This window comes from Indicator indicator, chromosome 4 (assembly GCF_027791375.1).
Source record: "Indicator indicator isolate 239-I01 chromosome 4, UM_Iind_1.1, whole genome shotgun sequence".
In the NCBI taxonomy this organism is placed as follows: Eukaryota; Metazoa; Chordata; class Aves; order Piciformes; family Indicatoridae; genus Indicator; species Indicator indicator.
The window spans coordinates 11,519,871-11,545,782 of NC_072013.1; the positions used below are offsets into that span (position 1 = coordinate 11,519,871).

At 42.8% G+C, this 25,912-nt stretch overlaps 1 protein-coding gene across 1 annotated transcript in view; it reads left to right on the top strand.

The window, feature by feature from the left end:
• CSTPP1 (centriolar satellite-associated tubulin polyglutamylase complex regulator 1) overlaps positions 1–25,707 on the top strand; it is an 83,584-nt gene extending 57,877 nt beyond the window's left edge. Inside the window, exons 4-9 of the mRNA XM_054400576.1 lie at positions 10,313–10,397; positions 16,211–16,296; positions 19,437–19,632; positions 21,213–21,322; positions 24,994–25,057; positions 25,527–25,707. Coding sequence (XP_054256551.1) covers positions 10,313–10,397; positions 16,211–16,296; positions 19,437–19,632; positions 21,213–21,322; positions 24,994–25,057; positions 25,527–25,707 — 722 coding nt within the window. The remainder of the gene's footprint in view (positions 1–10,312; positions 10,398–16,210; positions 16,297–19,436; positions 19,633–21,212; positions 21,323–24,993; positions 25,058–25,526) is intronic.
• Positions 25,708–25,912: the final 205 nt, after the last annotated feature.

The following is a 25,912-nucleotide window of genomic DNA, read 5'->3' on the forward strand; positions in this document are numbered from 1 at the left end:
TTCTCAGTGTGTGACTGAAAACTCCTCAAAGTGAGGAAAAATCAACTGTTGAACAAGACAGATGTAGTCTAAATCTACTAGCACACCTACTGTTTGGAATATCTATGAGTTACTTCTTTAGTGATGTCACAGTGAAGAGAAAAAATAGTTTTGTATTCAACACAGACAAAGAATGTCAAATGTTACAGCATTTCACTTTGAAATTGTACCTTATTTCTCATTTTCTAGTTTATTAGTCTTAGGAGACAATCTTATGGTGTTTTGGTTTGGTTTTGCTATGCCTATATTTGGTAGGTTGAAGTGCCTCTTATTATCTGATGTCATTTCCCTTGTAGCTACCTACAGACTGAGGATTACAAGGGGCAATTTCTGCTGTTCTAGAGGCTTACTGTTCTCCAAGAATATAAAACATGTTTATAATCACACTTAACTTCAGATGTTAGGACATTCTTAACATTTCTTCCTTTTTTTTTTTTTAATTGCTTCTGACACATAAATTGAAGTCTGTGATTTTCATACTGTAGTCCACAAAACTAGACTCTTTGCTTCAGGTCTGTGTCCTTTGGAGGAGGCTGAATGACCTTTTGGATCATACTCAAAAAGAGCTGAGCATATCTTTAGATTATATGTGCTTCAGAATATGCACAGAATTAGCTTTGCAAATGTTAAAGAGAGCTGCATGGAGAAAATTTGGTGCCCATGTAGTAAATATAGTTTAAGCCACTCTTTGGTTCCTATGGTCAGTAATGTACTGGAAATTTCAAACCAGGCTCTTTTGCTGTCATCTCTCTTCTTTTTCTACCTCTGGAACTACTGACAGGAGTTATGACTGTTACTCCTTTCTTTTTGTTTGCTATTCTCACACTTCAGGAACTCTGAATTCTTAATCCAAAATCCTATCCTATAGATATAACAAGAAATTAAAGATCTAGCATTGTCTTTAGTGTTGCATTAAGTATACTGTTAAGGTTCCCAAAGTATGTGGGTGGTTCAAATTTGAATCATAGAATAGTTTGGGCTGGAAAAGACCTTTAAGGTCACTGAGTCCAACCATTAACCTAACACTACCAAGTCCTTGTCTAAACCATGTCCCTGAGCACCACATCACATCTTTTAATTGCCTCTGGGGATGATGATTCAACCACTTTCCCTGGGGAGTCTGTTTCAGTGCTTTTCAAGCTCTTGAATAAAGAGGTGAATAAAGTGAATAAAGTTTTCCTCATGTCCAGTCTAAACCTCCCCTGGCACAGCTCGAGGCCATTTCCTCTTGTTCTGTCACTTACTACTTGTGAGAAGAGACAAGCGCCCACCTTGCCACAATCTCCTTTCACATAGCTGTACAGAGCAACAGGGTCTCCTCAACCTTTTCTCCAGGTTAAGCAAACCCAGTTCCCTCAGCTGCTGTTTGTCAGACTTGTTCTCTAGACCCTGTACCATTTTCAGTGCCATTTTCTGGACGTACTCCAGCACCTCAATATCCTTGTAGTGAGTGGTCCCAAACTGAGCACAGTATTCAAGGTGTGCTAAGTACAGTCACCTCTCTAATCCTGCTGGCCTGACACAGGCCAGAATGCTGTTGAGCCTCCTTGGCCACCTGAGCACACTGCTGGCTCATGTTCAGCTGGCTGATGACCAACAGCCCGAGGTCCTTTTCTCCTGAGCAGTTTCCAACCACTGCCCCAAGCCTGTAACTTTGCATGGAATTGTTGTGACCAAGGCTCAGGACCCAGCGCTTGGCCTTGCTGAGCCTTACAGAATTGGCCTCGGCCCATCGGTCCGAATAATCCCAACCATCATGCTTCAGGCTGTCTGTGGATTAAGGAATACCACACTGCATCAGTTGAACTCTTTCACTGTTGGAATGTTTTCTTTACAACCATGAGAGCAGAGAACTTTGTTTTTTCCCCCTAAGGAAAGTTAGAATTTTTCAGTTTGTGGATGTGCCATGCTAGCCACATAAGCACACCAGATGATAGCCTTGGACTGTGCTTTCAGCACAGCTCTTCCTGCCCTGAGTAACATTCACTTAAAGCTGAAGTAATGTCGCCACATGAAATGTTTGATACTGAAAGATAATTATGGGGGATTTGAAAGGGACTAGAGAATGATTAAAGTTTATATAAGCAGCAAGATTCTGGATTTTGGAGATAGAATTGGAGCAGTTCTGAATAAAGTAAATTTTTGGGTTTTGTTAATCTGGCAAGTGGTTTATTGATAAAAGGGGTCGAGATCAAAGGGAAGAAAAACAACTACACTGTCTAGAGGATTTTACTCTTTTAAAAAAACCTTTAGCTCACTCAAAATATGGTGCTACTGAAGTTTTACCCATAACAAGCAGGCTTTTCAGTTAATATACTGTTCACATGAACAATCCAAACTCCTTCCAGGCCAAATAGGTTCATTCTTCACATCATCAGTAGCTGAATCTTTCCCTTCTCACCTGAGTGCCTCAAAACCATCTTTCTGCTCAACCACAGTGCTGATACCCTCTAACTGTTCTCTCTAGCAGCACATCCCCGACAAATCTATTTGGGCCAGTCTGCTTAACTCTCCATTATATTTGTCCTGAGTCTGACACAGATTGTTCCAGGCAAATCATGTTAAATCTCTGTCACTCTTTGCTTTTTCACATTATAAGATGAGTCTTTCTACTGGTTGTCAACAGGAGTCAACTATCAAAGTCTGCTGTCTGCAGCCATGCTCCTTTTGTAGACTGCAAAACATCCTCATTGTGAAGACTACTTGCCTGCAGCAGCACCCTTAGTCAGGAGAGACAATCCAGGGTGCAGCCAGTGCTGCAGGTACCCTCCTGGAAGAAGCTAGATTCTAGGAGCTGTCTCCATTCTTCAGTTACCCTGTCTGCTTTTGCTGTCAGGTCAGACAAAATCTTCTGGGGTCCTTTCCTGAGTGTGCCCTGATGTCCCTTCTGGGAGGACATAAACGGAAAGATCAGATGGAATTTGGGAGCAACCTGAACTCATCTGCCTGCTTGGATAGTAAAGACACCAAATTTCTGTCTTAAGGGTGTGACTGGTAAGTATTCACAAACCATTTTAGGAGGCATGTTGCAAGTACAGGCAGTAAAACTGAACCTGCTTTTAATTAGGAGCATCAGTAATCCTATGACAATGCCTTGCATACATCCTGGACTTTAAGAATTGAAAATCTTAAGCAGGGAATTGCCTAAGCTTATCTAACAATTAATCTCTGCCGAGGAGGGGAGGTTCTGCTCTTCTTCTCAATTTTCTTCTCTTCTCTGCACCTGGCCATGCTTTTCCACCGCTTGCTTTGCATGAACTTTCATCTGATACTTCTCAGAGTCAGTTCCATTCACTAGCTCAGGAAAAAAAAGTTGAATTTTCTTAGCAAGGGGCCTGCTGAGTGCCAGAATTGGTACAAGGTGTGTGTGATTCAGAACCAGGTGGCCAGCAGCAAATGAGGGGAAAACAAAGGGAGAGAGGAGTCGGACCTCTTCTTTTCAGCAGGAGTAAGGTTCGAGGTTGGCTTAGCTGCTTGTTGAATTTCACCCTCAGGAAGGCAGAGGTAATGCATCCAGTAGTTTTTTGGGTTTTGTGGTTTTTGGTTGGGTTTGGGGTTTTGTTTTTGTTTGTTTGGTTTTTTTGTTGGTTTTTGTTGTTAGTATCTAATGAGATGGAGCCGGACATTGGTACAAAGCCATATAGTCCTTTAAAGCCACTTATGTCCAAGACTCCATGTAAAGCACATATTCTTATGTTGATCCATGGATCAGATTTGACCATTACCTCTTTAAACTATTCACTGGAAAACCTGCCATTAGAAAGTGAAGTTGATTTTGAACTAACCTGGCAGAAACCTTTGGCTTCTAGTGCATTTTCCTGTTGCTTAAAAAGTAACAAGTAGGTCTTTCCAAGTTTTCTTCTGATTCTTCTACAGTCTTAGGACTGTATTCTAATGATTGGAGGAGCTGTCTGTACACTTCAAGAGCAGGATGAATCCCAGTGTACACACCCTACATGAACATGCTTATACAACTTAAGGGAAAGTATGTGAGTGCTTGTTCCTTATTATTTAGTTTAGCTTGCTTTAACCTTCCATTTCAAATTATGGGTATAATTAGGTGACCTGCTGGTTTGTGTTTTGTTTGTTTGAAAAATAAGGAAAATAAATTTTTAAAACTAGACAAATGCACATTCTGGCTCTGGTTTCTGTTTATTTTATATCTCTTCTCATCAGTGGAAAAAGCAAATTAGTCAAAGAAACAGCCTTTGAGTGTTTTTATTTGGTTTCAAATTCATATTTAAACAACCATACTCTGAAAAGCAACAGATCTTTTTCATGATAGGTCATAAAATCTCTCAATGCAAAACTTTATAAAAGTTTAATTCAAAAAGGAAGAATTTTTTTTTCATAGAAAGTGTTATGAGGAAGAAATAGGCTTTTTAAATAGCTGTGTATTGCTATTTAGGTCCTATGCTTAGCTTAATTTTCCTGGGATTCTTGATTTTCTGTTTGTTGTTAGCACTAGCTAAATGGAAGAAATTGGGCTCTAGGTATCTTGTGAAGAAGACATATGAGGAGCATAGCCTGTTAGCCAGATGTGAGTTGTGAAGTTGCAGTATTATCAATACTCATGTTTATATCCTTTCTCTTTGTTTAATGCTGTCCCATAGACAGTACAAGAACATCTAGACTTTTTAGGGGCTTTTGTTCATTTTCGTTATTTCTTTCAAGGATGCAAGTTTGCACAGACAGAGAGAGAATCCTAAGGATGTGCTGGACCTTGTCCAGAGAAGGGCCACAGGGATGATCAGAGGGCTGGAGCACCTTCTCCTATGGAGGCAGACTGAGAGAGTTTGGGCTATTCAGTCTGGAGAAGAGAAGGCTCTGAGGGGACCTTATTCTGGCCTTCCAGTATCTGAAGGGGGCTACAAGAAAGCTGGGGAGGGACATCTCAGGGTATCAGGTAGTGATAAGACTAGAGGGAATGGAGCAAAAATAGAAATGGGTAGATTCAGATTGGATGTTAGGAAGAAATTCTTCACCATGAGGGTGGTGAGACACTGGAACAGGTTGCCCAGGGAGGTGGTAGAAGCCTCATCCCTGGAGGTTTTTAAGGCCAGGCTGGATGTGGCTCTGAGCAACCTGACCTAGTGTGAGGTGTCCCCACCCATAGCAGGGGGGTTGGAACAGGATGATCCTTGAGGTCCCTTCTATCCCTAACAATTCTACGGTTCTATATGTACTTACACCAGGAACATTAAAATAATCAAAAGGCCAGGAAGGTCTTTCCAACACTTTAAAAAAATGTTATTACTTATTAAGCTATTCTCTGTTATATTTCTAGGAGACTGGTTTACAACTCCATGACTTTATGATTCTTGAATGACTTCATGACTTCAGTAGAAAAGCAACCTGTGGAAATTGTGTCCCCTACCATAATAAGGGAAAAGCTATGGGAATAGGGAACTTTCATTTATGTTTGTCAAGGCAATCCTTGTGTTTCTGGGAGGTTACTAAAGTGACTTAATTGGGCAGATTTCCTACACCAGCTGCAGTAAATACTCTCCTACTGCTTTGGGCATATTTATAGCTGTCACAGTGTTGTGACAGAATTGTGGGGAGCTATACTTCTTGTGCCAAAAGCAGCCTAGATAAGGCAGAAATGACTACAATTCAGACTAAGTCCTAAATATTTATTGGCTTCCTGGGTAGATTTTACAACCTTCACTGAGCTTCAGGCTTCTGTGGCTAGGCTGCTGTCAGTATGAAAGAACTAGTTTAAAGATAGCTCAGGTGTGCCTACACTTCAGTCATGACATTGACAGCAGCATAAATGTATCATTTAACATTCTCAGAGTTTGCACCACTTCAGGTCAGGTGCCATCTGTCATCCTACATACTAACCAGAAACAAAGCTGATAAAAACAACCTGTATTTTAAAAGCCAGGGAAATACAAGGCATCTACCTCCACATTTCTCAAAGGTAGCCCATTTTTATCCAGAAACAGCTGTTTGCTTTCCAAGATGCGTTTCCACTTTCTTCTCTGGTACACCTCTGAAACATGGGGGAGAGTCTGCCTCAGGCATTAAAAGACCATTAACTACTTACAGACAGTGAGATCTGTATGGCAGTCAGGATGTTGCTAGTGCAAGGTAGCAGCAGCAGTACAGGCTCTGCAGGAGTTGACCAGTACAGCAAAAATTATGACTGAACCATTGAAGGAATTCCTGTGTAACTCTAGCTATTGATCACTTTTCCATACTTATTCTATGAAGCTTCCCAGCTCCTTCTTGGTGTACTGCTTTGTTAAAATCACTTTGGAATTTGTTATTAGCTGCTTTGCAGTGGAAGAGTGAAGGGTTATGTTCAGCTGTAAAGGAACATGGTTAACATGCAAATTGCAGCTTCTCTTCATCCTTGCATAAGTGGGATGACCAAGTTTGATCCGCTGTGAAGGCATGATATAGTGTGAATAGTTCACAGCCCTGTGTGGTGGGGTCAGATTTAAACTCTCCATGATTTGTTTCATTTGTTGCTGGAACTTGAGATATGGTACTTTGTGGTAGCAACCAAAGTGGCAGTTGTGGATTCCAGTTTTCACTCATTCTGACTGGTACCTTCTTCTTTTCTTTATTTCTTCATCATTCAACATTGAACACTATTTACTCAGCTGTGGCCTGGAGACAGGAAGGAGCAATGTGGTCATGCACCAAAACTGCCCTTTTGAATTCCAGGCAGCTCTTGGCAGACAATATGGTACATGGGCAAATGTAATTTTCTGCATGGTTTTCACTGACCTTGCTGGAAGGACTAGGAAAACAGTCATCACAGCAAACTGTAGGCGCTTCCTAAAGTCTGTGGTAATGCCTCCATCCTGTGTAATAGATACCTATCTGTAGTCTGAGAAACTGATCTGATTTATTGGTCAGGCACCCTGGGATGTTCTCAGGCTGAATTGTGTTATGGCCTAAAAGAGTCTGTCTGCATACTTAAGTGACTCATTTGGTGCCATTTCTCTAGGCATAAGAAGCAAAGAGCTTCTTTCTTTAGAGAAGCACCTTTTCTGTACCACTTCAGCTTTGTGTGCAGTTCCTATCTAAACAGACCATTTGCTCAAAGGCTGAAACTTAATTCCACTTTCACTGACAATCGACTTCACCTTCTGATGTGCTGGTTGGAGATCTCTGCCACCCTTTCCGAAATCTCTTTGAGCAGACTTCTGCTTTTTACTCTATGTGGTTTCATTGTTTTGTGATGAAGGACTAAGAATGATTCTCTAAGTTGGTATAAGGAGGGAGGAGAAAAAGACAGAGTAAATTATTTTAAGTTTAAAAAGTGTGTTCTTACCAGCAAGTGAGAGCTCTCTATGCCTCAAAACTAGTGCTTGGAAAACTAATGCTTGCTTAGGGCCCAGTTACCCTCTCAAGCTGCTTTTATCTAGCAACCTGACAGGGATTATGAAGAAAGTACAGCTTTCTCAGGAAACCTCATCATACAAAAAAGCCTTAAACTTCGTCACCTTCAGGGGAGTAAAAGGGGAGGCTAAGATTCAGAATTACTGAAGAGGCTTTGCTGATGAAAGTGGGCAGATAATCCTCCTAGAGCCTGTCTGTTCTCGATGCTTGAGGGATACTTTGTATGCTTCTGGACACCAGGATGAAAATCTAAAGGGGTTCAAAGCAGAGCAACAGAAATGACTGGTCTAGGGAGGGACGTAGAGGGTAAGGTAAACTTTTTTATGTTTAAAGAGATACACTCATCAAGTAGATTTAATAAGCTACAGTATGAAGAAAGGGTTATTATAATGATCTGTTGACAAATGAAAGGAAGAAATAATAGAGAACAAGAGGTATAAGGATGCATAAGCAGGAATGTGAACTTAACCAACCATAAAAAAAACCCAAACCAAACCAAACAAAAAAAAATGGGTATTGCATAAAGCCTATAAGTATTGTGACTCCTCCAGACTAACATGGAGACTTTTTAGACAAGGATTGGAAGTTTAATGCCCAGCATTATTCACAGCTAGATTTAGAAAGCCTTAGAAAGTGGTTTTAAGAGGTCCATACTGTCCTCTTCAGTGATAAGACAGTGTCCTTTTCAAGAGTCTTTTTATATGCAACTTCATTTTCCTGTAACCTGCTTCCAGTGCTAAGCTTGTTGAAGATGATTTTATGAAACTTGCCTGTACCTTACAGATTAGATATTTTTCTTAAAAACTTAGACCAAAACCTCTGTTGCTGTAAATGACTAATAAATGACGAACAAAATAATAGAGGAAAAAATGTTCTTTCCTTTATGCAGTGTCATGAAAGAGAAATAGTGAGCTGCAAATTCAGTTATAAATACACATCTTTGTGCTCATGATAAATAGAGCTTTTTCAACAATATCCTTTTGCAGTACTACTTCAAACTTGGTGATACTTTCCTTGATGACATTCAAGGAGATGAGTAGCTAACATTGCAGGAGAAAATCCCACCATTCCACTGAGTAGCATCATTAACACCGGCTCAGATATACACTGACTGAGGGAGGAAGGTAATATCTGCACAAGAGTGTGCTCTGATTTCTGTTTTAGTAAGAAATGACAATACAGAAAAGTTGCAGTGCCCTCCTTCTTCTCTCAGACATCTGTAATTTCAGTGTAGTCCCAGAAATGTAATTCAGTTTAGCATTCAGGTTTTGGAGGAAGAGAGTAGGCTGTACAAATCCCTGCAATCATGTGGTAGTTCTGCACAGGCTGGGACTAACTTGGGTTGTAGCAGATTTGTGAACTGCAGAGTTGGCTTTTCCAGTCAGAGCAAAATCACGTTTTCATAGCATGACCCTAAGCCTAAGGTGCTTCATTAGACAGAAAGTTCTCCCAAGGGCACTGCTAATTAGAATACTCTAGAGGGTATCTATAATAGATGTCAGATAACAGTGTTTTTCAGCTATAGGGTTTCCTGAACTGTAGAGGAAAATAGTGGCTCACTTCTCTTCTTCCTCTGTTTCCCTGACTAATAGCTTTTATTAAGAAAAAGTCTATAATTTGATTTTAGTGACAGTCCTTCTGCAGTGTTTCTTTAGTCAGCATTGAAAGTATTAATTTGGCTGAGTTAGATGTCACAGTGCAGTGTCCCTTTGATACTGCATGCCTGTCCCTTGAAACGTCTGACAAAGGCATGGCATTTTCTCTTGATTTTTGTGGACTGTCAGGCTTTGAGGAGTTGAGGAGATACAGAGAAGTTGTGCTTATCATCTGGGACAAGGTTGATTATTTGGGTGGGAGCATAGGGAAGGCCAAGATGTGTCTGTGGCAAAAGAACACATGCTTTGTACCACAGTTCTAATGCCTATGCCCTTTGGATCCCCTCTCTATTACTTGGCTCTACTTCCACCCCTGGCTCTTTCTTCCATGCTTCGCATTCTTCTCTATATAGAAGTACAGCAAAATTGCTGCTGTTCAGCGATTCTTCTCCTTAACTCCAGTCCACCGCCTTTTGGCCTATGAACATACAATCATGTAGGGCTTTCTATCATCTGTATGTTTCCATTCCCTTGGGATCCTATGAGCTTCCCTGAGAGCCACCTATTTTAGACTCCTGCTGCTGAACCACAGTTCAGTTTCTTGACCAGTTTTTCACAAAGCTGCCCTCTAAAACATCAATCATTTGATTGGTTTTCTTGTGTTTTTTGGATCTTCATTCTGGGCTTCCTATAATACAGCAACCAGATTTGTACACATTATTCCAGAAGAGCCCATCCAGCTGCCTTACCAAATGCCAAAGTAATAACATCTGTGGTTTATACTGGGTAGTCTTCCCTATGCAACCCAAAAACCTTATTTGCCTTTCTTACTGCTGCCAGATGTTCTGTGGATAGCCTTCAGGCGTACTGTGGTGAATGTCACCATGCCAGTCAATTTTAGCAAATTTAAGCAACTTTGAAATGATTCCTTTTTCCACATGGTTATGTTCAAGTCAAACCAAACTCTGTTCTCACTTGTAACTGCCCTGCTTTGGATACTTCTTTTTCATGCTGAATCACTACCTGTAACCAATTTCTCTGCAGGAGTCTCTTCAATCACTACCTGTTGCCAGTTTCTCTGCAGGAGCCCCTTGAATAGGATTTCCCCTTTATCAGGCATCTTTCTGATTGTCTTTGCTGGAAACTCCACCTGAAGAGCCCAGATTTGAGTGTGGAGGGAGCAGTTACATTGTTATTAGTACTCAGACTACTTGAATTGAGAGTAGAAGGGAATCTCAGGGTGCTTTCCTAGAGAGAAAACAAGGGGAGGAAGCTGGATGTAAAAGAATTACAATCTTCTCACCTCTCTTTTCCTGCAGATTTGCTGACAGCACAGGAATACCATTGCCTGTTGCAGCTGCTCTGCCCTGACTTCCCAATGGAACTCACTCAGAAAGCAGCAAGGTGGGTCCTCATCCTCTCTTTTAAAGCCGGAACAGTTGCACACACATGGGCTTAGGAACTAGATCTGTGGGAAAAGGTATGGACAGGGATCTTCAGCTTTTAAGATTCTAGGGAAAAGAGATGCCATGTGTTGAGGGCATTTTACTTACAGAAAGAAAGAGTGTGTATTTATAAGCTGTACAGGGACTGAAATATCAGTGCAGAATGTTGCTGGTGGTTCTGAATTCAGATGAGTTGCATGCAAAAGACTATCAGCCAACATGTTCACTGACATGGCTTTAAACTTTATTTCAAATGCTGTTTGCTGTTTGTTGTCTTTAAGATGTATTCCCCCTCACCCTGGCTTCCTATGGTTGATCCCATTTAAAAGGTACTAATCTCTGAAGGATTGCCAGTGTTTTAAAGAACATTAGCTAAGAACATGGTAGCTAATCTCTTTTAAATTTTATTTTCATCTAGACAAGGCCTAAAGCAGATAGATGGCTCAGGGCACTGATAACGTGATATGGATTATTTTACTGATAGTTTTTGTTGGTTCCAGTCCAGCCCAAGCAGTTGATTATTAACTGTGTGATAGAGAAAATGTAGTATGTTGTATGCCTCTGTTGGAGTGGGGGTCAGTTCAGATCTGAGTAGGGAATGTGCACACAAACACTCAAGCATCTACACGCAGGGCAAGGTTGCCGAATAAATGCTTTCATTCCCATCTAGTTTAGCGGAGGGGGCATGGGGCATGGATCTTTAACTTTTTTTGTGGATCTGAATGCGGCTTGTGAAGGGCCTGGATCACATGATCTATGAGAAGCATCTGAGGGAGCTGGGAGAAGAAGAGGCCAAGGGGAGACCTCATTGCTCTCTACAACTACCTGAAGGGGGAGTTTGGAACGAGTGGGGGCATCCTCTTCTCTTTGGTGTCAAGCCGTTTGGTTTCAATCTGTGTTGGGGGGGTTAGACTGGATATTAGGAAATACTTCTTCACAGAGAGGGCCATCAAACATCGAAATGGTCTGCCCAGGGCAGTGGTGGAGTCACCATTCCTGGAGGTGTTTAAGCAGCATGTGGACCTGGTGCTTAGGGATATGGTTTAGCGTTGACCTTTCAGTGCTGGGTCGAGGGTTGGACTGGGTGATCTTTAAGGTCTCTTCCAACTGGGTGTTCTCTGTGATTCGGAAACAGGATCAGAATATTATCTGCTGCCTATGCTGTTTGTGGCCTAAATAATGAAAAGGTCCTCATTTTCTACTTGTCATTCTGTTCTCTTTCTTTAACATCAGCATCACATGGAATTTTTATGGGGAAAGGAAAGTGAAAGAGAGGGGTGTTATCTATGTGCTAGTGTTTCCACTTGGCTGATTCTCTGAATTTTTCCCTGGCTCCTGTGTTCTACTGCCTGAAATAAACCACAATTAAAGCTGTGTTGGTTCAATTGAGTGTTACTTTTCCCTCTAGCTCATCAGTGGGCCTTTGGGGTTCCACAGAGGACAGTTGCTAGGCCTCCAATACTAGACTAAGAAAGAATGCTGATGCTATAGCAGGGATGTTTCTACTGCTTCCTCTCGTGGAGGTACACAAGCTCCATACTCATGCACTGGTGTGTGTTTCATAGGGTTCCATCTGAGCTGGTCAGGATTTTGTATTGGTGCATGAGAGGAGTCTTCAGCATATTTACACATGTTATGATGTTTGTGTCAAGGAATTTAATCCACAAGGCTGTTGTAAACTTGAGGCCCCATTCAGGGGCCTGCTGCACTGTTGTGCATGTGCCATAACGACAGACAAGCCGACTTTGGGAGCAGGTGTTGGAAAGAAATGAGATCTCTGTCAGGGGCACCCAGGCTCAGGTGGGGATGACCTCACTCCTACTTTTGACTGGCTAGAGATTTACTTACATATTGCTAGTATTCTCTTACCAGCTAATCTAATTGAACTAATCTAATTGAATAAAATTTGTCATATTTCTAAACCATCTTTCTCTTTCCTTCCACTCTCTTCTTCTTTTTCTGGTCAGCACTTCCCATTGTCCTTCTTTGTCTCCGACAGTTAGAAAGGTGAACTCTGCAGGCTGTCTTCTGGCACCACTTGACTCATTGCAAAACATGAATATCACAAACAAACCTCCTTCAGTCTGCATATCCCCAATGGTTTTGTTGCTAATTTCCTTAGAAAAGGAATTAAATAAAATAGTGGCGGAAGTAGCCACAGCATTTACTGATTTACAGCCGGGACTTGGGTAATTACTGACACTCTTGGGAAGAGAGCAATTGTAGTTGTAGTCTCCATGCTGCATGACTGGGATGATCTCACAGCATGGTGCACTCCACTCATCCAGGAGTTGTTGCTATGCACTGATAACAAACACTGGGAGTAAGACGAGGACGTGTCAAAGCAGAAGAACAGAGGCTACAACAATACAGGTTTTATTCACTAGAGAGCTTGATTTTTCTATTCCTGGTGCCACACAAATACAGAAGTCATACCAAATACCAGCCAGCCTATCTGTGTCTTTGAGATTTCTTGGATTTGTTTGTTTTTTCTTGAAAGGGTTATAACCATTAGCAGAGTGAAGGTTTTAATCTGCAGGGCTACTTTTGTCTTCAGAGATACCTTCTGGCTTTCTTAATATTAAAATTGCAGAAGGGCAGAAAACATAGGATTTTTCTGGTTTCATGCCATGATTTTAAGATATATAGCTGAGCACTGACTTCTGTCTTGTAATAGAAACACAAAGGTCTCGCTGCCCACATTTGACTAGCAAGAGATGAATAGTTCACAGCTCCTCTGCTGTTTAATGTGGTATGGGAGCTCATGTTGCACTGAACTGTGCTAAAGCAAGTGGGGCTTGCACGTCTGTACCCCTGTTGTTAAAAAGTTGCCTGAGAGTGCGGATCTTGCCATTTTTCTGTGTTCCACTTATTTTTGCCTCTATGTATCTGTATACAAACCAAGTCCCTAAAGACTCATTTGAGCCAGCCTGGTCTTAAGACAGATTGTGTCAGCCTTTAATGGTAGCAGAGAACAGTAAAAGTCCTTTCAACTTGCCTGGCCTAGAGTTGTCCTGGGGACATCCTGTCTAGTCTGGGTTTCTGAGATTTTAACCACAATCAGTAGATCATAAAGTGTCCCCACTGGCATGGTTAGCAAGGCTTTACCGCCAGTCAAACACACTTGAACCCTGAAAGACAACTACATCCTTCACCAGAGTCCCTCATCTATAGGCAACTTCCTTCAGTCCTCTCTGAAGTATCTCCTTGATTTTCATTATTCATTGAGTGTCTGCTAATAACTTTATAAACACATCTATGCCCCTGAGAGCTTAAGGTCTAATTTGGACAAGAGAGAATAAATAAAGAATCCCTTGAAATATCAGCTACCCCAGGAACTTTTTTGAGTTGTCATTCATACTTTCAGATTTCATCCTCAGTTCTGGTCCTGTTGTCTGGGTTACAGTCTATGGCTAGGATTCTCTCCTTGCCAGATATCTCAGGGAAGAGGTGCAGATATGTTGCATGTGATGCTCTCCTAGCTTCCCTGGCTGCTCAGCCAGCTGGCTTTGTGGTGAAATAGCCAGCTGCAGTCAATCTCCTCATAAATGATTGTACTGGATTTAAAGACTTCTCAACATTTCCGGAGTGCAGACTCTTGGGCCAAGTGGAGTCAGTAACCCAGCACCAGTGCACCTGCTTCTGTTTAGACACTCTTCTGTCACATATGTGCCATACAGCCTTCCTTAGAGGCTCCTTGCTGTCTTTAACAGCAAGAAATGTCCAGCAAAATCTCAGACCTCTGCGTACTTCCTCATTCTCTCCTCTAAGTAAGGGACTGGGACCTGGTGCTGCAGAACACAACCACTGACCTCAGCTTTAGATTTAAGAAGTGAAATGAGTTGATTGTCATGAAGGTGATACAATATTGTCTCTCTGAATAAAAAATACATTAAAAACATTTCTGTTGTTCTCCTACATTTCCAGGATGGAGAAATGGCACTGACAAAAGCTTTGGAGCTTGCACTTTTGAGAGTTTCTGGGGGACAGACCCTCATTTCAAAGAAGGGATGAAGCTCATCGTTGATGTGGCCCATCACATTTCCAGTGCTTAAATAGTGGCTGGAAACACCAGTTGCTGAGCAGTGTTGCCTGAGATAAAGATGCTCTGCCTGCTAGCTTCAAAGCCATTTCCTTCATGTGGCCACTGACAATCTCAGTAACACACTTATTAGTGAGAATTAAGAACTGAAGCTACTGCTTCTTCAGGCAGGAGGAGGAGGAGGAGGCTTCTGGAACATAATAAATAAATCAGAAGCACTTTGACATCTTCAAAGGGTTTTGTTTTAAATACTGGCTTTTCTCCTGAGGACCCTCTTAGCCCCAGTCTTTCTTCTTTGAGAAAATTAATTCAAGCTGCTCTACATGTTTGATTTTGCCACAGTGAACAGAAATGGTCTGAGTGGCAGGGAAGTCTTGCAAGATCTTGTAACTCTTCTAGGTCAGCCTCCCACACAGCTCGCTGGATTCTTTTACATGAGACAGAACAATGTTTCCCCAGCAACGTGTTTAGACCATTTTTGCTGCAGGAGTTGGTCCATGGGTTGCATTTGGCCATGTGTACAAAAGAATCCTACTAGGTGACCCATTCTTTGGCTATGATGAACTGGGAGTCCTTCTTATGTGATATGCCAAATACTGACTCCACAGGGTCAGTAGACCTGCACACAGGTGAAAAGAAGTATCAACTACCTTTCTTTAGTGTCATCCAAGTACTCTTTTTTTTTTTTCCTATCAGAGTGAGGTGTTCCCTTCTGTTTTCCAGTCTGAGCTGTCACTGGTCAACCCAAGTTTGCTTTTCCCCACTTCAGAAACGGATCTTTTCATCCTTATGTAATGGCAGTGACCAGAGCAGGTTTTGTTTTCATTTTTATAAGCATTTTTTACTTCTGAAATCCAGAGCTTTTTATGGACAGGAATTGAACTTTACTGTGACTTATATTTCATCTTTATGGCCTGTGGCTGATACTTTCCATATTCATGAAGTGTGCTTCATAACAGTGATGCATGTGGCTCCCTACATGCACCTGGAGCTTAGCAGAGAGAAAGAAGACATTGTCCCTGGCCCAAGAAGTCTTAATTTTCTGTGAAATTTGACCTGGTAGTCTAATGATAGGCTTGATAGATATGAAAAGATACCAATTCATTCACTGGGAAGGGAGCATAGGATGTTCACAGTGTGTAAGTAGAAAGCTGATTGTCAGTGCGATGTTATTTTGTCTGTAGTCAAGTGGAGTTGTTTGAGTGTAGATGGGGAATGACTAACTGTTGTTATCCTTATAAATCTGGAAACATCCCAGTCTGATGAGCTCTGGTATACAGAGCAATAGCATAAGCCTCGTTCTGCCTACACCAGTTGAATACTTGTGTCACTGCCTTGCCTGTAGCGTGGTTACTCATTGTATAGCCCTGTCAACCAGGCTTGCAGCTTTTATGCCAGTGTTTGTTCCATCATGTCCACCAGATTTTGACTGCTCGATATCCATGTCACACAGCTCTGTTCGCTCTCTATCTGAAACATAACACTTGACATGTAGGATCTTCTCCTCACTGCAGGTTCTTAGGTTGCTTTCATTTGATATGAAGGTGTCCATGTTCATGCAGCAGTGGGTGTTCCTGTTCCTCCCTCCTAACCTCTTATACTAGGCTAAGCCATGAGCAATCCTCAGTTGCACATAGGTCCCTAGCTGTACTTCCTCTAGATCTGGGTTTTCTGCTTACAGATTTTAGTTCTTCTCTAGGTGCTTAACTGTTTCTCTCATTTTATCCCAGGATTGTGCTGATGGATGACGCTATGGATTGCCTGATGTCCTTTTCTGATTTCCTCTTTGCTTTCCAGATCCAGTTCTACTACTCAGGTAAATACTGGGAAGTCTCGAGCTTCACCCACTAGTACAGCATTACAACCTTACAGCTTTTCAATCCCTGTACTTCACTGAAACTTGTAAGGATATGGTTTTTCACAGGAAATATATAGATAATGGAATCTATTGACAAAAGGCATCACTGCCCTGGTGAGGCCTCATCTGGAGTACTCAAGAAAGACAGGGAACTGCTTGAGAGGGTACAGCTAAGAGTTGTGAAGATGATCAGAGAAATGGAACATCTGTCTTACACAGAAAGGCTGAGGGACCTGGAGCTTTTTGGCCTGGGGAAGACTGAGGGGGCAATCTTATCAATGCTTATAAATACTTAAAGGGTGGGTGTCAAGAAGATGGGGCCAGTCTTTTTCAGTGGTGCCCAGTGACATGACAAGAAGTAATGGGCACAAACTTCACTCTGATTCTGTGTGATTCCAAGAGCTTAGGAGGCATCATACGGTGGTTCTGAATTTTTGTGAATAACAATTGTTATGGTTTATGCATTTATTTGTCTTAGCTTTGAGACATAAATTGCCACTTTTATCTAGAATATGCTAGCACCTAACAATATACAAGGAATATTTTTCCCCCTTAATTCATACAGCATTTCTGTCTCTAAAATGTCAGTCCCTGCTGGAGACATCATAAGAAAAGTGCACCAGCTGGTGCCTTGAAAGGAAAAGGAAATGAACAAATGGATTCAATTCTCCCCCCTAGTATTTGCCCAACTATGAGCTGGTTTCAGCTCAAAGAGTTTCTGAACTGGGTATAGTTTCCATGGAAGCCCCAGTAGACTCCTCCCAAGAACTTCTCCAGCCTCCCATTGAAATGACATAAACTTGTAACCTCCACAGTTTTGAGCAAGGAGTTGCACAGGTCACCTGTCCCATGAAGAACCACCTCTCTTGTTTGATTTGAGAGCCCCTAGGTGGAGAAGGTGAACAGTTAGTCCCCATCTACCTTCTTCATATTGTTGGTCATCTATCATATTCTACCCCTGTCCCTGAGTTTGAGTTTTAACTAGATGAGGTATTTCTTGAATTCTTGACAGGAAAAGTACAGATCAGATACTATTAGTCTGTGTGTGTCTATATTTTCATATGCTCACCTACACATGTACATCTGTAAAAATCCACAGATATTTTCAAACTAGAGTCCAGGATACAATGAGGATAAACTTGGATAAGCGTTCAGGTGCTTGCTTATTCTGTACTGGGAAACTGCATAAATTTGTTGACATGTTTGTTTTACCTCTTCTAAAATGTGGTTGAGGAAAGGATTATTCAGGGGACTGCTTAAGTGGGGAAAAAGAGGGAAGTATTTCCTTGATCAAAGTTAGACATGCTCCCAAGCACTGGGGGTTGCTGGGGTGCTAGTTGCCTCCCAGCATGGAGCACTCTCTAAAGGCAGCCTAAGTTCATGGATTTCTGTCCACTTGCTCTTACATAGCTCCCTCTGATGGATGTAGCTCACAGTTATCCGTGGCCAGATTTGGATGCTGGGAGACACTGGCTAAAAGTCATTGTGGAACATGGTCTGCAGTCAGAAGGTAGGCTTGGATGGCCTCCTGATCTGATCCAACCTGTCAGTTCCCATCTTTCAAGCAGTTAAGTGTCAGCTGCTATCCCTAATACAAAAATCTCTTTTTCTCACTATATATAGCTCCTCCAGCTTCCCTGTGCATATCACAGCATTATCCATGACAGTTTGGAGAAGAGGAGGCTCCAGGGAGATCTGATAGCAGCCTTCCAGTACCTGAAGGAAGGATGGGGAGAGACTGCTTACAAGGGCCTGTGGTTACAGGACAAGGGACAATAGCTTCAAACTAGAGAAGGGCAGATTTAGATTGGATACCAGGAAGAAGTTCTTCACTATGAGGGTGGTGGAACACTGGAACAGGTTGCCCGGAGAGGTGGCTGAGGCCCCTTCCCTGGAAATATTCAAGGCAAGGCTCGACAAGGCCCTGGGCAACCTGTTCTAGTTGGGGATGTCCTTGCTGATTGTGGGACAGTTGGACTTGTTGGACTGGATGACCTTTGGAGGTCCCTTCTTGCCTGGACCATTCTATGATTCTAATTTGCCAAAGAAAAACAGTTCAAAATGATGATTTGGGGTTGGACAGAACCAGGCTGTTCCTTTAGCCAGGAACAGAAGATGTGTTTGGAAATGTTTTCTCTGATATAACAAGTATTTCCACTGATCTGCAGAACCTCAGCACAGCCTGAGGGCCCACTGGCATCCTGCCTTTCCTCTCCACCTACCTCAAGCCCAGCATTACACTTCCATTCACTTGGGACTTAAATGTGAGCTCACTGGAGAGCTCACAAGCCAGCCCATGTGTACACATGCTCACAACATCCCATCCCTGTCCTGTTCACCCAGGAACAATGCACACACAGCCTGTCCTATGCTCTCCCATCAACCCACACACATGCAAACCACTCCAAATGGAATCCAGATTTGTAAACTGCTGACCACATCCATAAAAAAACTTGTTTAAAATTAGACTCTTGCAGTAAACAGTGGATAGTATGAGGAGCCTGGGGAGAGGCTTCCTGCCAACTCTAGCCTTGACCTGTCCTGGCCCTTCCTCTAGATCCCGTGTTGTATTTACTTTGGAGCAGCACAGAGACAAGCTGGGATACAACATGGAGCCCTGGCTAACTTGTTCCCTTTTCTCCTGTTGCAGTTCCATATAGTTTGTTCCCAGCTTGGATGAGTTTTTAATCAGTGGCAAGAGAATGAGAAGGAAAACTTTTTTAGACTTTGCAAACTAATTTTGTGTTTGACATTAGCTTTTATGCTCCACTGTTTTATCCATGTACTGGGTAGCCTCTGATCCTTGAGAAGAATCTTGTGCAATAGAGTGAGCAACCTCTTATAATAATCTCAGAATGAGTGGCCTCCCATACTTATCCTGACAGGAAGAAGCCAGCAACTTATATGGAAATGGCTGCTTGTGCCTGCATGATACCTGATCTGAGTATGAAGGATGCTGTAGTGTTGCACTTACTTCCTGTTAGTGCTGTGTACAACAGAGAGCAGGGAAAGACAGATTAATCCTAGGTCTGGTAGGTCAGGAGGATGGTTTGCTGGTTGTAGTCCTTAGTTTTAAGTCACTTCCTGGTTTTTTTCAGAGTTCCTGGAAAGTGTGGCTGCCATTTATCAAGGTCTACTGGCTGGTAAGAACCCAAATACTGTTATCGTGCCAACGTCATCTTCTGGGCAACATAGGCAGCGCCAGCCCCCCTGTGACTCCAGCCCACTTGATGGAGTAGAGGCATCTCTCTTCTACCAGTGCCTGGAGTCCTTGTGTGACAGATCAAAATACAGGTATGAACGGAATCCAAGACAGCGAAGTGAAGTCTGTGTCTCTGGACACCCTTTGTAAAGCTGGAGCTGTGATGAAATATGGGATTTGGAACAAGCTGTAACTCCCAAGGAGATCTCATTGGAGAAGTACCAAAGGAGAGATCACAGAAAAAAACACTTTAACCAATTCTTCTTAGGTCCAGTTTCATAGATCTAAGAAACATGGGATTTGAGCTGATTTGAGCAGCTTTCCTTCTCACTTCTGCATTGACACTTGAATCAAGGAGAGATCAATCTACCACTCTGAGTTAAGTAGAGGAGACAGACAAGTGCAGTTGTGTTCTTGGGTGTTGAAGCACAGGAAAGGCCCACTGGGTTGGATGGAGTTTAAAGCTTTAGCACGTAGTCAGGATCACACTGCTAGTCTGTACCAGACCCTGTGATGGAGCTGGTCTCTAGATACAGATCCCAAGCACAAGTCTAACCTCAGTTCACCAGGGGATAGTTCAATACCAGCCCTTATTGTATAGCTTTGACAGGCAATCTATTCATAATTTCTTGCAGGTAGTGAGCACATTCCCTGCTAGAATGTTAATGGCTAGATCCACAAAAAGACTTAAGAAACAAATTCCACCTGATTCCTGCGTTAGGTTCCTGAATCCAAATTTGTGAACCACAAAGTTACTGCCAAACTGCTGTCCAGTGCTGTGGATACCTAAGCATGCACATGCAAGGTTGTCGTCTTGTTTTAAAGAATAAAAGGTCTGCATTCCCTGTATGTCCTGAGAGCTTCAGACGGGAAGGTTACTGTGAGCCCTTCTGGTAGGTTAGGACTTTTCACAGCACTATGAGGGGAACCATTCCCAGTAGCTCAATACTCAGCCAGACTTTGGTAACCAACTTTGCCTGAAGGATCAGTAGCTCACACCCACATCTCCCAGGGGTGCCACTACACCACACCACATCTCCCAGGGGTGCCACTACACCACAAACTCAACACTTCATCCTTATGAGGCAGTATTATTTTGCATTAAAATTTGTAAAGATTATTAGTCAAGAGCAAGAATCACTATGATAATATTGCTTCGAAGTCAGGGTTAAGGTGAGTGTATAAGAAAGACATGTCAATTTAGTCCCCACTTAAATTCTGGTTTCTGACATATTTGGGCTATAGTTAGAGAGGTTTTCCTGCCCCCCTGGATGACAATCACTTGATAAAAGGGTGATAACAACATATCAAATCTCATAGAAGCTTATTGTCTCCTAAAAGAAAGGATTTCCTAGCTGATTTTTGAAAGAATATGCTAAGAGTGGGATATATATGCCTCTGAGCAAATCTAGGTTTCTCTTTCTGTCTTGAAATGGAGACAAAATTATTCACTCCTGGGGATGTACCACAGCTCAAACATCTTGCTTAGCAAATAGGGAGCAGATGTAATTACTAAATAGCAAGCTGGTGGCTATTTGTGTTAAACTCCATCAGGGCAAGTTGACAGTGTTGGAACAGATAAAAAGGTTTAGTTCTCCAGTTTGAGTTAGGTCATATTTAAAAAAGAGATTATTTCAAAGATAAGATGACCTCTTTGCCTCTCTTTTCCTAGCTGTCCACCCTCTGCTCTTGTGAAGGAAATGCTCAGTAGTGTACAGAGACTGACCTTCTATGGATTCCTGATGGCACTTGCAAAGGATCAGGGGATCAACAGAGCCCTAGGTAAGACTCCTCTGAGTGGTACAGCTCTAGATTTTCAGTCATTCATCACTTCTGTGGAATTTTCTCTCTAATTATGCCCCAGATTTTACATTGTCAGGAATAGAGTGAAAGTTTTTCATCTTTCTGTTGATGGATTAAATTTTAAAACCATAACACTGTGCCTTACTGTCTGGTTGAAGCTGTGAAGCTTCTTCAAGGGTAAAATTAGATATGAAGTGCTGCCCTAAGACAGCAGTATTTTACCTCTTCAATAGCTGATCATTTTGGCAGAACTATCCTTTTAATGTGTTTGGCTTTAAAGGTTGGGGCGAAGTCGTCAGGAGACAAGTAAGATGGCTGACTGCTGTCAACAGTATTGAACTGAAGTCATCCATCCTATGGTTTAGCCCTTCATACTCCCACAGATTTTAAATTAATGCTTTCATCTACAAGAAAAGGAGGCACACCTAATGGAAAACTTCTTCTGTCTCCTTGGCTCAAAGCCTCTAAGCCTTTCCCAGCTCTTTCCCCTCATCCCTTGAGTCAGTGAGATCTTGCTAGTGTATTCATCTATGGCCGGTTGAAAATCTGATGGCATCACAAATCACAAATTGCTACAAAATTCTGTACCAGACTGTGTGGGAACCAGAAAGATGACTAAGCGGCAGCTCACTGCTCATTTCCATGTTGTGCTGGTCAATATTATTCCAGAGAAAGGATGTAAAGTGCTGCATTGGCAAAGGACAGTATGTAATCTATACATAACTCAGACTCACAATTCCGTATTGTCCCCATACGCTTTTGTTGTGCTTTTCCTTCTCTTGGAAAAGGGAACAGAAATGACTTGTGTTTGACAAGGCTGTATCCAGGAGGTATTTTTAAATGTGTGGAGGCCCAAACATTTATCTTTACTCATCTCCACTCAGCAAATCATCTAGCCAGTAAGGATAGGCTTTCTCTGTCTTTGGGTAGGTATTCTCTCTCTTCTTCTAGGCTTGAGTATCTGCTAGTCCCTATATTACAAAGACAGACCTCAGTGAAAAGGTGTACCTGGCCTTGAGGGCTTGTTCTTTTGCACAGGTGTATCATAGTAAAGTGGCTGAACCTGACAGCAAACTACTGAAGATGCTAATGCTCCTCTGGGGCAGGGCTGCTTGCCCAGCAACACAGAGATTGTATATCAAGGGTGTATGAATACAGCCCTGCAATTCCCTCTGCAAACAGGCTTAGGAAGCAGCATATTCACTGGGGAAAGTGATGCCTGGATTGCAGCAACCAAAATCTTTCTCTCCCTTGCCCTACCAAATCCACTTCTAGTTGAGTACAGAGAAAACAAATGAGCAGAAAAAATATCCTGCCCACAGTTTCCATTGTGCCATCTACAAAGTGTCTGAGTTTTCATTTCCATTGATGTAGGCCCATCCCCTGGCCCTCTGCCAGCTTCCTGACAAGACCTTTCAGAGGAGGAGCAGCAGCAGCCACAAGTCTGACAGGTGCTAGCTTCTTGGCAACGAAAGGAGGATTCTTTTCCTGGTGGCTTTTAATCTCTTCTGAAGGATGAATTCAATGGGGTTTGGTTTGTAGGGGATCACAAGCTCCCGAAAGCCCTTCAGCAAGGGCAGCTTCAGGCAAAGGAGGTTTTGGTCAGGATGCCTGCCTTCTCACAAAGCCAGCAGCCCCCCTTAAGGAACAGGGGTAGGGATTAGAATGTCTTGTTCAAGCTGGGGCAGTGGTAATGTGTTTGTCAGGCACACTGGAATCTGCAGCCAAACTCCAGTGTCAGGGTTGAATCCTTTAAGTGTTATTTACTGATTTTCTCAAGTAGTTCTTGTGCTCTAGAGACCTCACTGTGCATTCTGCAAATGCAGAAACAAGTTAATCTTTAGCTGCTTACTCTTTTAATTGAGCCCATGAAAGGGAGCAGGGTGGGGAACTTCATTTGACTTCCTGACACAATGCGTTGCAGTGCCAGGCTTTCATTTGCAGGAGAAGACCAGAACTGGAAGAAATGGAGAAGTCAGTTCTGGTCTAAACTGGTTCTAATTTTTAGGCACTCATTGCCACATTTTTGATGACTGCTGCCAGCTTGCCTCTGTGAGGCATGTGGCTCTCCAGCCCTTCAGAAGCAAGGTGCCAGGGCCAGAAACCAGATTTGTACCACCACAGAGAGTACAAAGCTTCTTCCCAAAGGTACTGAGTGTAGCACCTAGGTCTCCTGAAAAATAAGAACATTCCTCACTGCACTGTTGTTCAGACTGCCAAGTAATTTTTTTGGTCTGGTGTGCAGCGGTGCTGTTGAGGCTGCAGTAGGCAAGTCCTGCCATCTCTGTGCTGGCTGACCACACCTCCCATGATCACAGAACCACAGTATGTTAGGAGTTGGAAGAGACCTCTGGAGATCATTGAGTCCAACCCCCATGCCAAAGCAGGATCACCTAGGGCAGGCTGCATAGCAACACATCCAAGCTGGTTTTGAAAGTCTCCAGGGAAGGAGGCTCCACAACCTCTCTGGGCAGCCTGTTCCGGGGCTCCATCGCCATCACTGTAAAGAAGTGTCTCCCTGTGTTGAGGTGGAACCTCCTGTGTTCTAGCTTCTACCCCTTGTTCCTTGGCCTGTCACTGGGCACCACCAAAAAGAGATTGGCACCTTCATCTTGACACCCACCCCTCCATTATTTATAGATGTTGATAAAATCCTCACTCAGCCTTCTCTCCTCCAAGCTAAACAGCCCCAGTTCTTTCAGTCTTTCTTCATAAAAGAGATGTTCAAATCCTACAGTTATCCTTGTAGCTTTCTGTTGGACTCTTCCAACTCTCTGTACAGGGTGGAGTTTGTTGCAGAATTAGGAAGGATGGCTTTCCTAAGAGCACCACCTTCCTTTCTGGGCCTTTCCAGAGGTGCCAGTGTCCTTTCAGGGAATGGCAAGGATCAGCCAACTGTTCCAGCCCTGAACTACATTACATCCTTCGTCCCAGCAGGGTTTCTAAGGTGAAAAGGAGTATGCTGACCTTATGGTGGGAGAGGGTACCCAGTTACTGGCCCAGCCTTTCACATTCTCACCCAGACAGCAAGCAATGCTAGAGCACAGTCATCCACACTTACCTATATAGAATTAATACGCACCACAATCAGGCCTGATGTTCTTGAATTGCAAGGAGAGAAGTAGCCTTGCATCTGTGGAGTGTTCTGATCACCAAGCTCAGTGCTCCACAGGAGAGGCAAGTGGCACAGAAGTATCCATCTATCTGGGTGGTACAGTGCATGCTTCAGGCTCTTGCACAGGCAACAACCTGTCTGTTGCTTTGGTCAGATCTAGGACTGGTGACTATGTAAGGCAATTAGCAGAAGTCCAAAGTTGACTGCCAGTCAGTGTTCAGTAGTTTGTATAGTGAATGGCAACTGCCAATCTCGAGTGCTCTTCAAGTTCTCTAAGAGGTAACACTACTGAAAGCACCTCTCATTTAGTCTGAGTTCAGGTACAGACTGTGTGAAGGACACAGAATATGAATCATGATTCTCTGTCAGTCCATGACCCTCAACATTCAGTGTCCATTTTTCTAATAGAGTCTTCTCAGTCTTGCAGGGCAGGTTTTGGATGCTGCTATTGTTTGAGTGCTTTTCCTTAAGAATCAACAACCTAGCTCTGCTATTTCTGTGTGGTTTTGTTTTTTTTTTTTTTTTTTTTTTCAAGGGGCTTTGCCAGATAAAGGAGACTTGTTTCTGGACCCTACCATGGATCAGGAACTTGAGAAATTGTAAGTGGATGTGCCTAAAGTAGAGGTAAAGCAACAGATTTAAACTGGCATGCTAAGACTGGTGAATTACTGTCCCTAATCCTTTGCTCTACTCTGAAACAATAGAGCACCTAACAGAGCAGCCTGAGCAGAGATGGCCTCTTTCTTTGGCGTGCTTTGGTGCAGCTGACAAAAACCTTTAGAAAAGGCTTCAGAAACAGAGAGGAAAACTGTGCCTTAGAGAGGGGTCAAGGAAGTGACAGTCTCTAATGAACAGGGAAATTTTGTTTGGATGGAATAAACTATGTATTGGAGGATGCAGGTTAGCCCAGAAGAAAGATCTGTTTTAAAAAGGGGAAGCAAAATTTACACAGTGAGTCTGGTAGGCTTACCCTCGTGTTAGTTCTCCTCCCAGGTTCACTCCAAACCTGCTATAGTGAAGGCTAGAGATGACTGTTAGGCTGCCTAAGATTTGTCTTTTCTCTTTCAGGGTAGCTCAGGTTTCAGGGCTCTCTGTCTCCAGTCCCATCAGCTCCAGTGGGGACACAGTGAATTTGCCTGTCCGTAACTCACCCAGGATGAACTCTCCCTGGAAACCTCTACACCATCGGCGAAAAATGGATGCTGAGAGCGAAGGCTCCAACGAAGAGACAGACTCCTCGGAAAACTGAAGGTTGTGAGGGTGGACACCGTTCCCAACTTGGGTTTCTCCAGAACCCACCAGAGGAACAGCATCTCCTCGCAGAGCATCTGCTCTGACGGTGGGTTCTGTCTATGTCACCAGTGTGTGTGTGGCGGTGCCAGTCCCCACTGTCAGGTCCACCCATCCCAGGAACAACTCTTTTTTTTCTCAGCTCTAAATTGAAGCAGGAATAG